We start from the raw sequence: 16,217 nt of genomic DNA on the forward strand, positions 1-16,217 counted from the left end.
CCAGAAAAAAAAATAAGATGCTTAGAACTACCAAGGTAGGAAGAAAGACACTTGAGCTTCAGGAATATGTAGATTCAACTTAAAAAGCTATCAATCTAAAATATATCTTAATCACTCATGGATAAACACAGATGAGATTACCGTGACCATATCACAATAGCCAGATAAAGGCCTCTCTTCTAGAGAAGGTTCTAGAAGAACTTCCACACCCCTTCAGCTGCCCAAGAGGAGTCATTTGTCCCTTCTTTGGGCTGGATACTGTACTCAAGAATTTGAAAAACCAAACAAACAAAAAAAACATCATCTGCTATGTTTATTTAGCCAACGAGTCATAAGCATAGCTAAGCACGGATAACTAATAAGGACCACTATAACTGAATCAGCTCCAGCTACTGTTTCTGAAGTCAGAGTTAGGCAGCTTTTGGCAAGCTTTTGCACAGGGCAATCTGAATCACCAATAGAAAACTGCCCAATGTACCAACTAAGAACAGAAGTTTCTCAGATCATACCCGTCCACAGCAAGCTCCCACTGTGTGTTAGCTGGACAGGAAACAGACGTTTAAAAACAATTAGGACCAGGTGACTTAACCTTGTATTACTTCATTACTTTCTGCCAACTACAAACAGTAGACAGGTATCCGTAACTCCTCTGGTATATACAAACAAGACAGGGATCTCCTGGAAAGAGTCCAGCGGAGAGCCACAAAGATGATACGGGGCCTGGAGCATCTCCCCTATGAGGAAAGGCTGAGAGATCTGGCTCTGTTCAGCCTTGAGAAGAGAAGTCTGAGAGGGGATCTCATCAATGTTTATAAATACCTTAAGTGTGGGAGACAGAGGGATTTGGCCAACCTCTTCTCAGTGGTTTGTGGGGACAGGACAAAGGGTAATGGCCACAAAAGGGAGCACAGGACGTTCCGCACCAACACGCAAAAGAACTTCTTCACGGTGAGGGTGACGGAGCACTGGAACAGGCTGCCCAGGGAGGTTGTGGAGTCTCCTTCTTTGGAGATATTCAAAGCCCGTCTGGACACCTACCTGGGCAACCTGCTCTCAGGAACCTGCTTTGGCAGGGGGGCTGGACCCGATGATTTCTTGAGGTCCCTGCCAACCCCTACAATTCTGTGATATGCCCGTGTTTTGAAATAATGCATTTCATTACACTCTTAAAAGTGGATAAGCAGTTAAAAAAGCACTCTTCTTCCTGTTTTAACCTCAAATCCAAAGCCTTTTCTATCTCAAACTTAAAGACCTTTGTTCTGCCTTAGTTCATCCTATGCTTCTACAGTGCTATTAAGACGACTGAGCCATAGGTTGATATTAATTGCAAACTGCTTATGTTCACACAATTTCAAAGCATCTATTGACTTAGGCCTTTCACAGAAGATATCCTTGGGTTATCTAGATTCTCCTCATAACTGGCGACAGGCCAATGAAGACTATTTCAACTCTATTAACCAAAATATAACTGATGAATAAAAGAATACTAACACTCAGACTAATAGCTGAGCTCACAACATGTGCAGTTGATCTGAGTCTTATCAAGCGAGATCAACCTGACGGTGTCACATTTAAAGCATCCTGCAGTTGGGTTCCATTTTGTATCGGGAGAACAGAAAGAGTAAGTCCTTCCTTTCCTCCCTTACCTCCCCGCAGCCTATGACAAGCTAGAAAAAACTTACAGTTGAAGCTATATGCTCACTGTTGCCTTTTATTTGTCACCTGTACAAAAGACAGATCTGTCTTCTACAGACAGTGTTCCAGGGATATAACTGTACTGTTGTCTACTAGTTCAAGCCAACTAGAATCTCTTAAAAAGATTTTAGATACATCCATGAAAATTCACTAAGTGTTTTAATCTTTGTGTCACAGCACAAATGAGAAGGAATCCAAATCCCTGAGAACATGTTCGACTTCAGAGCAAAGGACAGGACTAAAACAAACCTCCTGTTCTTATAACAGGACTATTTATCAATGGGTGTTAAAAAGCTTTTAATATGAGAACAGGCAAAAACAAAAAGCCTGGGTTTCAGCCAAATAGCACACAGAGGAATTTAGGAAGGTCATTACTCAAGGAAAAAAAGCAACCCTCAATCTACATTAAAGAGAAGTTTAAACTTCCAATGCAAGATGAGATTTCTTCATACTCCATAGTTCTTTTGAAAGCAGGACCTCAAGGCAATCACAACTCAAGCTATGTTACCATTTCCCTATTACCAGAGCTGCTCCATTGCCAGACCACTTCCCCAAATCCCTCAGCTACAAAACACAAACCCCATCCCCACTCGTACTCAAAACATTTGCTGAAGAGCAGGTTGCAGACCTGCTGCCTTGCACTTATATCATTTTGATCAGCTGTGTCTGCTTGGGTTTCCGAATCTACAAGTCAAGTAACCGCATAAAAATGTGGTTCACTGTTTTTTGGCAACACTGCTGACATTACAAAGACAATGAGCAGAAACACTCGCTACTACAACTGATGTTGCTCCCTGAAATAAGTCCCTTTGGCATCTTTGTATTATGAAGCCTCTACACTAGCATATACGGAAACAGCTGAAGCAGAGGACAGTAAGAACTGGTTTATTCAAAGCTTTGTTTTTACATTTGAACATATGGCATTAAAGAGATATGGATAAATAAAAAACAAGACAAAAGCGTGTAAATTGGCACGTCTCAATAGTAAAAGTGTGCCACTTCCAGGTCGTGGCGGAAAGCTGACTTGTATTCTAGTGTAATAAACCAGAGCAAATGACTTAGAAATATTAATAATTAGTGTATTTTTCTACTTCAACTGTACATAATCAAATTACAAGCTTAAGCTCTTCTGACATTATTCGTGTTCCGTTTACACCATTTTTCTTAGTATCTCCCTTCAACTACCTAAACCTTCCCCCCATTATCACCCTTTGAGTTATGCAGTGAGCTCTTTGCCTCCTATCCCTACTCCCAGAAGTCAGTCAAGCTAAGCCATTTCATCCCTGGATAATTACAAAATGTTACTGAGATGATCATGGAAGTTAGGCCTCAGTTCATTTTGAGCCGGTGTGACCACCTGCTAAGCATACCCCTCCAAAAAAAACTAAAAGAATACTTGCCTGCCTAATTGTTTCCTATGGTGAAGAAAAAAAAAAAAAAAAGAAACTGCAAATCATCTTGTTACAGCTATTCCATGACTTTGAAGCAACAATGAAGCAAAATGAAAATTTAAAGGAGCAGTCATCCTCTCAGAGCTGGTATCCATTAGCAGAATAAAGAAAAGTAGTAGCACAGAAATGCAGTGTTATTGAACAGCTACACTGGCCAAGAAACAAAGGTGGATTTCTCACAGGTAAGAACTGCTATTTGGATTAGGTTTACCTGACAAGGTGCTGGCAGTGGGGGGGCTGTAGGGTTGCTATCTGGTAAGAGGTGGGGTGGTCCTACGTGGGGAAAGGGAAAAGACAATAAGGATGAAGGAGCTGCAAAGAAGAGATGTTTTAAACTGCACTGCCCATCCCCCTGTGCCACAGGGGAGTCAGAAATGAAGGGGGGAAGCTGAACCTTGGAAAAAGGTGGGGGTGGGTAGTGGAGTGCTGTCTTTCTCGCCTTCCAAATCTATTTTAATTAGCAACTAAATTATTTTTCCTCAAGGCTGTACTGCCCATTATGGTAACTGGTACGTGATCTCCCTATCTTTATCTCGATCCACAAGGTCTTCCTACCTTATTTCCTCCAATATCCCATTCATGAAGAGTGAGGGAACAGCTGGCTGGGCATCTGCTAGCAAACTGAGTCAAGCCATGACACAACCTACTTTCCACAATGTGTCAGGTAACCTGGGAAAAAGGCTTAAAAAAGATTGTTGGTATTAAGTATTTTGCTTAACCTAAGTTTTACTGTTATCATTATATAAACTTAGGACATGGAATAGTCACACCTCTTGCTTGTTATCCTCTCAGCCTCCCTGATTTAGAAGACAGCTGTGATTGCAGGAAGAAAGCCTGTCAGTTTAGCCACATCACCTCCTTGAGGCAGATGAACTGACTCATGACAGCACCTTTCTGCACAAGCACATCGCCAGCACAGGTGTTACCCAAAGCCCTGCACAGCAATTGCCTACTTTCCCCTTTTTCACTTCTCTGGAGAGAGGTGAAAGATCAAAAGCCCACAAAAAAGGAACAGAACAGATTCAAGAGGAATAACCTGACTCTCCACCCTCAATAACACATACTTAATACTTCTCTGAAGGCCTTCAGCAACAAGAAGAGAAACTGAAGCATCTATATATACAAAAAGTCCTTGTGTCCTTAAGATTAGACAGTTTGTATCTCCCTTCCTGAGTTCACATGTGCCACTTTCTACTCACCAAGAGAACACTGTTCTCTTTGTAGCACCTTCCATGTACTTGGACTGATGAAAATGGCTTTAAGTCCCCGCTTAAGGTAAGGCACTTGAGTTTGTTTGCTCTGCTCACAAAGGGAACTCATTTTCAAAACTGAGCACTTATTTTCTATTATTGCTCACTTCAGACATCACTTCAGTCCAGAAATGTTTTTAAGTCCCCCATGAAAAACCAATACAGTACTCAAAACTTACCATTGTTGAGCAGACTTCCACATTTCACAACTTTGTTCACATACTGAGAGCAAACCTAACTACATGCTCTGTAATTTTTTCCTTAAAGTTTCTTTATCTATCCAGAAGAAAAAAAAATCTCTCGTTGCTCAGAATATCAGATGAAAGTGTGATAAAGAAAGGAGAAGGAGTAGACTAGCTATCTACATGAAAGGTAAGATTCTGTAGGAAGAAACTAGAATAGTTTGATTTCACTTAATAACCCCATGCTGTCCCCTACTCACATCTTTGCGATCTTCTAGGTGTCTTGTTTTTAAGTGAATTGAAAAATTAGCAGCTTCATGTCTGAGTTGGACTTTATGATTCTTGTGTGGCCGTTCCAACTTGGGACATTCTGTTCTGAGTTTGATATATTTTTATACAGCTTGGAGTAAAACAAACGTAGTTTGCAAAATTTACTTCAGTCCATGTCAAAGAAAATACACTCTTCAGAAAAAAGTAAGTTTTGGCTTTGACAAACTACATACTACTACCAGACATTTAGCTCTAACAAAATAATTAAAGCAAGAGTGTACGAAGACACTATACAATTATTATTAGAGAAGTCTGAATGTAAATACTAAATAAACACTGTAAAAAAAAAAAAAAACAACACACTGAAACTAAGTGTTGTTCCCAGGCATGTCATTATAGTCTGTCAATCCCAGCAAGGGTCTACAACCCAAAACAAAGCAGAGATAGCACTCTCCACATCTAGTAACTGATGCAAGTAGTTCCTCCTGAGGTTTGAGAGGCTTTTTTGCACTTCTATATTGATCAGAAGTATTATATATGACTATAGAAAGATCTCCTTCTCTTCATCTTGGGACAGAGTGGCTAGAAAGCTGTGCAGAGGAAAAAGATCTGGGGGTGTTGTTCAATGTTCACCTGAACATGAGCCAGCAGTGTGCCCAACTGGCCAAGAAGGCCAACAGCATCCTGGCTTGTATCAGGAGCAGCGTAACCAGCAGTACCAGGGAGGAGAGAGTCCCCCTGTACTCTGCTCTGGTGAGGCCGCACCTTGAGTACTGGGTTCAGCTTTGGGCCCCTCACTACAAGAAGGACATCGAGGCCCTGGAGCGTGTCCAGAGAAGGGCTACAAAGCTGGTGAAGGCCCTGGAGCACAAGTCCTGTGAGGAGCAGCTGAGGGAACTGGGGTGGTTTAGTCTGGAGAAGAGGAGGCTCAGGGGAGACCTTATTGCTCTCTGCAACTACCTGAAAGGAAGGTGTGGGGAGCTGGGGGTCAGCCTCTTCTCACAGGTAACTAGTGATAGGACTAGAGGGAATGGCCTCAAGTTGCGCCAGAGGAGGTTCAGGTTGGAAACGAGAAGACATTTCTTCTCAGAAAGAGCAGTCAGGCATTGGAAGGGGTTGCCCAGGGAGGTGGTGGAGTCGCCGTCCCTGGGGGTGTTTAAGGAAAGGTTAAACATGGCGCTTGGTTTAGTGTGTTGTCAGTGGTAGGGGGATGGTTAGACCAGATGATCTTGGAGTTTTTTTTCCAACCTTTATGATTCTATGATTCATAAAGCCACCAATTGAGCCACTCAGAAGTTACATGTGTGTGGAGGCAATTCAAATACTATTAGAGTAACAAGTAAAACAATTGTGCAAGAGTTGAGATGTTTATTAAGGTGATGGGTGTTATCACTTTCATAGGACAGCTCTAGGAAAAGTCAAAGTAAACACACGCTTTGTAACATGCTTCATAGTACAGCTTTATTCCAAGTTAAAATTTGCCAGGAAGAACTACTAAACTGCAGCTCTACTTTTTTAGTCTTGGATTCTTAGGTCAGCTACTCACTGAGAGGGTAAAAAAAAAAACAAACGATTCAAACCACAAGAACAATAAGACACTGAAATACTATCCTGACCGTAAGTAGCTAATGGTATCGTACACTATCCCATGAGAATACAATGAATTATTCAAGTCCCACAGACACTACATGCAACCAACACATTTCGCAAAATTAAGGTTAATGTTAGAAGTTAAAGAAACTACACAAACTGTTCACTTTGATTCAGAATAGTTACATTCATCTTTTATTCAAAAGGGTTTAATCTAGATTTTTAAGTTATCATTGAAAGATAACTCCACTAAGAATTTTACACTGAAAGCTTCTGTCCGACTAATCTCAGCCTGTTTCCATTGGTACTCAGAATTAACAATAGCAGTGGCAGAGCAAATTGCTCATAGCCCCCCTCATCCTTACAAAGTACAGACTGAAGTCATACTAAAATTACTACCTGCAGTTGGCAAGAAATACTTTATATGTCAATACTGTTCCATAGAAGTACTTTTATTTTTATTTTCTTTTAAACCAGGTATATACATAAGTCAACTAAGATCAAAAGACCAAGATGAAAGCTTTGACACCGTAAGAGTCTCTTTTGCACCGGTTAAGCATCAGGGTTGAAGTTCTACATATCCAGCTTACTATTGATCAAGAAATTACTTCGCAAGATGCTCATTCCAAATGCATATATTCTTGTCAACATCTCTCACTTTTGCTGGCTACATGTAATTTTAACTAATCAACTGACAGCTATGGAATTCTTTGTTCTCTTCTTCCTATCTTCACATGCTTGAGAAAAAATAATTGGATTTGCCATGGCAATAACACAATAGTACATTTTACATTCCCCTTATCATATGTTGTTTTTAATATATTGCACCACTCCTAACTGTTCTTAACTACCTTATGGTTAGCCACAATGCAAGCTCTAAAAAAAACGTCAGATGTAGTTATACGTTAATCTTCAACATGTGTTCACTGTGCCCTCTCTGCCCCTAAGTAACTACTTTTTTCATGTCCTCTCTACAGGAAAGAGCTCTTCTGGCCATAGAAAATAAGTTAAAGAACAAGGAAAATATCACAGATTTTAAAGAATAAGCAACAAGATGAAAGAAAAAGGGCTATAGCCAATCAAGTTAAAGACAAAAATAATCAGGGTAGCAAAGGTCTAATACAAGATTAAGTTTATTCCATCCCTTATAATCCAAGGTAATGATATCCATAAATCCATGTCTTTTTTTTTTTTTTTTAAATATTTTGCTTTTGAAGCAAATCATGTTCCAATTATATGATCAAAGATGCTAGAGCTACTTTTTATCAGACATACACTAAGTGTGGGTACTGCTTCCAGGTCTCTATTTCCATTCCTCTCTTCAGTTTCTAACACCTCTGTAATCCCCTCTTTCTTAACCACGAGACAAGCAGATACACCTGGAAGATGCATCAAGCTAGACATGTTTTTTTTCCACAACCTGTCAGTCACGCAACTTAGACTTAAGAGTGAAACAGGCCTTAGCCTACAGGAATCTATTCGAAGTGTTATATCTATTTTTCTCCACAAGATGTCAATCTCATTTCTGTAAATGCATCTATGCAGACAAACTCATTTTGAAAATTGCTGACACTTCTTTAGTATGAACTAGGTCCTACATGTGCATGCACTACATACACCATTTTATCTGCACACACAGGCTTCAAAACAAAATGACAGAAAACACAATATGTTGGTGTATAGGGTATGAGCGGCAAGGTTTTAGTAGTGGAATGTTGCAGGGGTGGCTTCTGTGAGAAGAGGCCAGGAGCTGCCTTCTGCTGGACACAGCTGGTTCCAACTGCAGGACACACCTGAGCCCATCATCCAAGCTGGTGGCACCTCTGTAAAACATTTAATAAAGGGCACCACACTAGCGGCATGGCAGTGAGGGGTGAAGAAAAAATGAAAAATTTAAAACATTGAGGTCATAGAAGGAAGAAGAGGAAAAAGTATTCTGTGCCAGAAAAAAAAAAGATTTCCTCCACAACCCATGAAAGATGCTGTGATACAGTCCTCCAATCTGTAGAGGACCCAGATAGGAGCAGGTTCCTCCCTCTCCTTCTCCCCCACCTACTACCCACCCAAGAACTGCAGCCTGTGGGAAGATCCATGCTAGAGCACAGGGAAAGCTTGAAGAGAAAGGAGATGAACTGACCATAAATCTCCTTGAAGACAATGGGGAAGAAGTAAAGGAATCGGGTATGGAGCGAAGTTGAGCCTAGGAAAAAGGAGGTGGGGAGGCTGGAGGAAGGTGTTTCGAGTTTTATCTTTGTTTCACACTATTGCCAGTTTAGATAGATTTGGGTAAACTAGACTACCTTTCCCCCTCAAATTGAATCTGTTTTGCCCACGATGGTAATTGGTAAGTGGTCTCCCTATCTTCATGTTAACTGGCAAGTTTTTTTTCCACCTCATTTATAACCCTTATCCTGTGGAGAAGAGAGAACAAGAAAAAAAAAGCTGGGTTGGTGCATGGCAGCTGGCCACTGGCAACCTACCACAACTGGGAGACACACTGTAAAAGAAATCTTTGTTAGGAATTTTCAGATTCTTCAAAGGACAACAGAGTATGTGGACCAGGGAAATTAAATTAATCAAGGGGACTAAGGAATGCTTTGAGAGAGGAATGAAAGTGCCCATGGTTAAGGAACAAGGAAGCAGACAACAGAATTGGTCATTTCTCAGAAAGGAGGTCACTACAGTGCTAGAACAAACTGAATAACATTGAGGATAGGTAAAGACAAAGGCTTAAAAGAACCTCAGCACTAAGTGATGAGAATAAATGAAATTCAAGGTATAATAGATATGAAATGAAACACATGGGTTGATATACCCAGAGGAGCTAGATTAGGGTTGGATAAATGTAACTGCTTTGTGTGTGTGTGCATGACATGAAAGCCCTGTTTTTACTTTAGAAGAGAGAAGAGAAGGAACCTAAGCTTTGACACTTTGATCACTGATTTCAATCCTCTATCAACGTGATTACAAGACAGTGTCTTCAGAGAATCCCACAGAGACAGAGTTGCAGCATTTGTTTCCCAAGAGTACAAAACACACACCACCAATTTGTCTGCAGTTAAGCAGGTAGCACTGTTAGGAGCATGTTCCAAGATCTCTAAAACTGACAGAGTTGGTGGTCACAGTATCCAAAATTAGCAACTAGCAGCTATCTATTTATTTTTAGGTAAGAGTTGTAGAATGGAAAACATGGTATCAGAAAGACAAATGTAACCTCATGCTCTTGGAGCTCTGCTAGGTGACAAGGCTGGATGAGCAAAGAGCAGCAATATGCCCCCTACCCCACCACCCCCCTGAAGCCAATCATCTACTCAAGGAACCATTTTACTTGCAGGATAATGAAAAGTGATAAAAAAACACATTTGCAAGTCTGCATTGGAAGCAGTCCAAGTATTAATATTTTCTCTATTGTCAGAAAAAAGGAGTAAGGTTATCATAGCAAAAGCTAAACAAGTTGACCACAGAAATAAGATAAAGGTCCTTTTAGCTCCAACTTAACTATCTATCTTAGCCAAGCATATGTTCTGGTATTTTAATCACTAAGTGGCTTCTTACAATTTTATACTAGCACTTCTCTTTATACTACACAAGACTATAGTGACTACTCATGCCTTGCACTTAAAGGCTTCAAATAGAGAAATATGGTTATGTAAGGCTACATGTCATATATATATACACACACACACAGTTACACACACCTTTCTAGGGATCATTTGAAACAGACAGGACTTGCTGCTTTTCAGTCTTAATTGTATTTTAATAAAGTAAAAAGCTATCCAAGAGCTCAAAGAGCTTGCTGTAAGGTTGTCATGGGGTATATTAATAATAAGCAGTTGTTATTCAGTATGGTAATTGATAAACTTGTCCTATGATTTATACGGGAAGAAGCCTGGAAGGTATCACATGCAACTTAACTCTCAAAATGTGTCAAAACCTGTTACCTTTAGAGGTCGGATAGCTTCACAGAACTTCGCCCACCAACTTTTCTCAATTGATTCCAGATGCCTCTCTCTCCTTCGAAGTGTTCTTAGTCTCTCTTCTAGCTGTTGCACAGTCCGTCTATCCCTTGATGACAGAGGTCGACCATCTCTGCACTGATTATCAGAAAATATTGCAAGCGATCAAGGAACACAATCAAAGAACAGAATTGGTATCCAGTTTAATGCATTATAACAACTCTAAGATTTGTTGGTATATAACTCATACTGTTTCTATACCACTTCAGGTATAGAAAGGCATCTTCCCCATATCCTCTTCAACACCCTGAAGTGACTTAAAGGAAAAAAAAACTTCAAAACCAGCCTAAGCTGTAAGACTAATTGAATCCAGAGGGCATACTAATAGCAGAAGACCAGACTACACACCTAACCTAATGTAAAGATTGAGTAAGATACATTTGCAGTTCTGCATGTTTTCATTGCACTCATTTCATTGCCTCATTTTCTTCATGATTTCTCACAAATGTAATCGACTAAGATTTCAATTAAACACTAAGGCAGAATCCGACCATAATCCATAAATCAAGGAAAATTAGGTGGTACCAGTGGTCACATTAAATTATAGAAATAACTAGAACAAAGTCATTCTGCCTTCTGATCTTAATTGTCTTGTTACCAAACCCAGCTAACACTAGGTACTTGCAAACTCTCATAATCCAACAGTCTTCTGTAACAAGCAATGCTCTATTTTTCCAGGACTTTCTCATTTTTCTCATTGATTTCAGTAATCAAAATGCCTTTGCTGTAGCCATATTTTGCACAAAACCAAAAACTTTACAATTTAAACAACAGAAGGCTACTTTTTAGGTTTCATTATGCAAGATTTGTAGAATGTGAAGGTATTCACACTATATGGAAACAGCAAGTATCAAGCAGAGCCTGTCAGAACCATTTCAACACTGCTGGGAATCTACCACCACAGAGCACATAACAGCACATATGGACTACCAGGATGAAAACGCTCGTATCTTAATGTCCCTTCTTTCCCATCCCCCCCACTCAGGGCTGTGAAAATCACTGGTCAAAACATTATCTGAAATGGGCTGGGAAAAGGGTAGGTGATTACCCCCAGCACCTTACACATACAGGAAAAATCTGTTCAGCACTCCCAAGTAGTTAGAGCTTTCCTGCTTCTATTATGCGCAGCATTTCAGTAAGCTGCAAAGCCATCACAGATTTACACATGGCATTAGCATCCTGATGTTTAGAAATCGAAACAGATTTCCCAAAGTACACATTTAACAAATAAATGTTTTATAACAAAGTACATTAACTTTGAAGCACGAATATTTAGAGCTGTTACTTATTCATAAAGATGATTAATAGTTTGATGAATCTGACTTGTGGCAGATCCATGCAGCAAGTATCCAACGCTGATAATAACTGAGTAAGCATCAAAAAATTGGATGCTATAACTGGTAGTAGACTAGAGTGAGGTTAACATTCTCCGCTTCCACCAGGTGTGTCTCTTCCATATATCTAAGCAGCACTGCAGAAATTCAAGTTTAGCTCATCAGCACTATTAGCAGCGAGATAAAAAAAACTACTGCTGATGGACTGATAAAGAAACCCTCATCTCTACTACACAAGTAACCATGTCCATTTCCAAATAGCTCAAGAATTGCAAGCGCTAATCACATCTATCTTGCTACTCTTTCCATTTGTCTGGAACAAAAAAAACCCTCATAGTATGAGCATAAACTGGTAAGCCAAGCAAGAAAAAAAGATCCTTAGTTTAAGTGAGAAGCGTAAAGCGGATACCTTGGACTTAATCCTTAACATACGTTGCTCCACTTCTTCAATATCTTCAGTGTTCTCCAAACGTTCATAAGCTGCACTGGTAGTTCCTTTAATCAAGTTTAGAGGCAAAGCTGACATACCATAAGCCTAAAACAAAGAAAGGAAAAGAAAATATATACAAAGAAGATATATACTCAAATTTTCTGCTAGACTGTTTCATCTAATTAGTCTACCATATGTTGTAGCTGTAAGGTATCACAGTAGTTTAATTCATTTTTGAGTAAAACAGAATAAACACTATGCAGGTTCCAGTGTCCCACATTGCTCCCAAAGTAAATTTCTCAAGATCGTTGAGACAATAACATAAGTTAAAACTTTATGTAAGCATAACCCACAGAAGACTTTTCAAGCTAGTCCAATTTTGGTCAATTCATTCACCTTTCTAAAACTTCCTCAACTCAGTTCCTAATCACAACATCGTATAATAAAGGAATTTGTACATAATGAACCTTAATAGTTTTAGAAGTAAAGCAAAAACAGTTTCCTTATAGCCAATACCCCTCAACTTATTTTTTAAATGAAGTTACCTAGAAAGTACCTGATTTACTATAAAAATTTCTGTAGTAAAAAAAAAAGAAGCTAGGTGAAAAGCCTAAACTCATTCATATTCAAAAGACTACTTAAATATCCATTCACATCCATAAACATCTGTTAGCACCAACTCCTAGCTATAAATCCTATACCATTTAAAGTGTCCGCCTATTTCTATGTAACACTACATTGGAAAAATCTGGGCATAAAGTCTGCAAGCTTTCTACTATCACAAAGAAAAAGTATGTAAGGTGAGATACGCAGAAGCATTTCATCGATTCCTCCCCACTCCCCTCTGAATTTTACAGACCTAGGCAAAAGTCAAAAAGTTAACTATGGCTGATTTGTTTTATTGGGGGTGGGAGGCTGCTGGTGACAGTTTTTCCATAGTGCTGAGCTCAGCAGCAAGGTTCTGGAACAGAATTTCAACGAACAAATACTGTTTCCTACAGTGCTTGATATCTGAATATTATCTAACTTCAGAAATCAGCAGTTTCATAGATGTTCATAGGCATACTACTTCCTCCTCCAAGTACAGCTTTGTATTTCTTACAATATTTAACCAAATGCTGAAGTGTTATAAATGTCTACATGCATGATAGGTCAGACCACATGAGCTTTCTATACACAAGAATTGATTTGACCTCTTTGAGAACCTGCTCAGACACACTGATGTCTCATGAACAGTACACTCAAAGAAAGAAGCTGTACATGTTCAACATACTTTTCAACATGCCAGATACCCTGCCATAAACAGGTATTTCTAAGCCCCTTGGACACGAGTCTTATTTACTAGCACTGTAGCTCAAATATTCATTAGCTAGCATTTCAGTATAAATATATGCCACTGAGCCCACAGACTTCAGTTTCTCTCTTCAAATGACAATATTTCATTGTTTCAAGGTACATTTCTTCAAAAATTAGGCTAGGAAAAAATGGAACAGAAGTTTAGTAGTCTCACAGTCTTGTTCACTTATTGTGGAATTAGGCTTCTTACATTCATTGTGACAGTTACCAGTAAGGTGGTGGTGTTAGTTAATTTCAACAAGCAGATAGCACGTCTCTCTCAACAGGCTTCAAACCCAAGGAAACAGTGATACCTGTTAAATCACCTGAAAGCATTTAAGAGGGGGTAAGAGAAAAGTATTTTCCCTAAAATATTTCTTGAAACATTCATTAGTAAAGAATACATTGTTAGATCTTTCTCAACTTGCACTACCCAAACTTTTTCTTGCACAGGAAAAAGCCATATTAGAAGTGGTTTTAACTTAGACTCCTAGAGAATAAGGTAGACTTTAAGATCTCTCTGATCATCAGTGGGATAGTAAGACGTACTGCTCTTTCAAGTCATCAATACAGACAGAGAATGAAGTACAGAAAGACGAGTCATCTAGATTTAGGTTGGAAATTAGATTGAGGTTCAGGTTGGAAACGAGGAGAAATTTCTTCTCAGAAAGAGCAGTCAGGCATTGGAACGGGTTGCCCAGGGAGGTGGTGGAGTCACCATCCCTGGGGGTGTTCAAGGAAAGGTTGGACCTGGTGCTTAGGGACATGGTTTAGTGGGTGACATTGGTGGTAGGGGGATGGTTGGACCAGACGATCTTGGGAGGGCTTTTCCAACCTTAATGATTCTAAGTCACACGGAAACAACAACCAGCTCAATATTGTTTACGCAATGTCAGTAGGCATTGAAGAACAGTGAGAATCATACTCTAGCTGTTCTCAGCGTGCCACAGAACACAAATATACTTTTTATTCTAGAAATCACTAAGCACTAAGATACCACATTAGAGATTACCCTAGCATTACGTCAGTTTGCTTAGTCTTCAGGCTTCGTGTGTTCTTTCCTTCCCATCTTGTCAACAGCAGATCCAGCCACTCTCCTCACATCCTCCAGGAAAAACTAGATGTTAAGAAGTAACAGATGCTGCTCTTTTTTCCTTTTGTCTCTTGCAGGCTCAGAATCTTACAACACCTTAGGGTTGCCAAAATTCCCCAGTCTGTGACTACATAAGGCATTATTAGTCTGTCTTACTAGTCACCCGCTAAGTTTATAGTGATCTGTAAGCGCAAGATATAAAATAAGTGATGTTGAAATAAGTTGTAAAAATCCCATTTTACAGAAGTTGCAGCAAGTAAGTACTTCAGGGATAAACTCTTAGTAAGATCCAGAAAGGTTGGGAATCATAACTGCTAGTCTAACATTTTTTAAATTGCACAAGCTACCAAAAGATTTCCACTGAAGAAGGTGTATTATGAAGTTGGGAACACCTAATATGCAACCAGATGAGCCATAAGCACACAGATCGGTCATTAGCGCAGAGGGAAAAAAAAACATTTTAAATGTGAATGCAGTAGATGCATTTAGAAATGAGGTAAATACCTAAAACTACGTTTTGAACACCTACTGAAAAATGCCTGAAGCTATCAAGCATTATAGGTTAATTAAAAGCTGATTATGTTTCATAACCTACATCTGCTGTGTTCAACTAATAAAATATGACCTAATGACTTAAACGTGGCCCAAGCAATAATCTCTCCTTGTTAAAGATCAAACAGAACAAATTGATTCTGGTCTTGGTACACAGCTAGCACTATAACTGACAGTAGTTCATCAGCTTTTCTTAAGGTAACAATATTAAGAACTAAGCCTGTGATTTCACGAAATTACCAGAAAGTACTTGTATAGCATAGAAGAAAGTCCCTGTTCTTTTTATTTTACAAGTCCATATAGCTGATACAGCTTTTAAGTGCTATCCCTAAGGTGTTTTAAAAGGGGTGTGCACGTATACACACAGTCTTGTGCAAAATGCCTAGAAATTAATCCTGTTGAACATCTCTTGCAGAGCACTGCCCTCTAGCGAAGTTGCATGAAACAGCCAATTTAAAAGGTAAGTCATTTTACTATTATATCACTGTATAAAAGGCATAAACAAGCAAAGTACTCACAACTCTAATGGTCCAAAATAAACCCCAAAGTTTCCATCTTCTTATAACAGCCTGTTTCAAGACTTCAGCTGAAAGTGTGACCACAAAAATGTGCAATTCTACCAACTAAACCCTTATCAAAAAGGAATCCATTCAGGTTAGATACCTTAAGCTTAGGATATGCAGTGCTTTAAAGACATACAAGTCAAATATAAATTAATTTTCCATGGTATGAAAGCCCCATAAAAAAACAAAAACTTAATTTCAAAAATATTTTGGTATAGAAGTGTTCTATATTCACTATTTTTTCATTTGAATTACATTAAGTACAAGGGAAGCCACACGATACTTTTTTTTCCCTTTATAGCATATGATATAGTTCAATTGCCTACACTGAACAGTATTTCATATGGATACAATGCAGCATTGCTTGTGTTGGAGCAGGCAAGCTAGTACAACTGAGTCAAATGTAGTGCACTTTAACGTATCACACCAATACAGGCAACACTTGTATATAAGCTT

General features: G+C 39.2%; 1 protein-coding gene across 1 annotated transcript in view; it reads right to left on the bottom strand.

Moving 5' to 3' along the window:
• The window catches only part of LMBRD1 (LMBR1 domain containing 1), a 76,072-nt gene that overhangs the window by 21,999 nt on the left and 37,856 nt on the right, over positions 1–16,217 (bottom strand). The window contains exons 8-9 of the mRNA XM_040552030.1: positions 12,198–12,323; positions 10,380–10,532 (exon numbers count right to left, since the gene is read on the bottom strand). Coding sequence (XP_040407964.1) covers positions 10,380–10,532; positions 12,198–12,323 — 279 coding nt within the window. The remainder of the gene's footprint in view (positions 1–10,379; positions 10,533–12,197; positions 12,324–16,217) is intronic.

This window comes from Cygnus olor, chromosome 3, assembly GCF_009769625.2.
Source record: "Cygnus olor isolate bCygOlo1 chromosome 3, bCygOlo1.pri.v2, whole genome shotgun sequence".
Lineage (NCBI taxonomy): Eukaryota > Metazoa > Chordata > Aves > Anseriformes > Anatidae > Cygnus > Cygnus olor.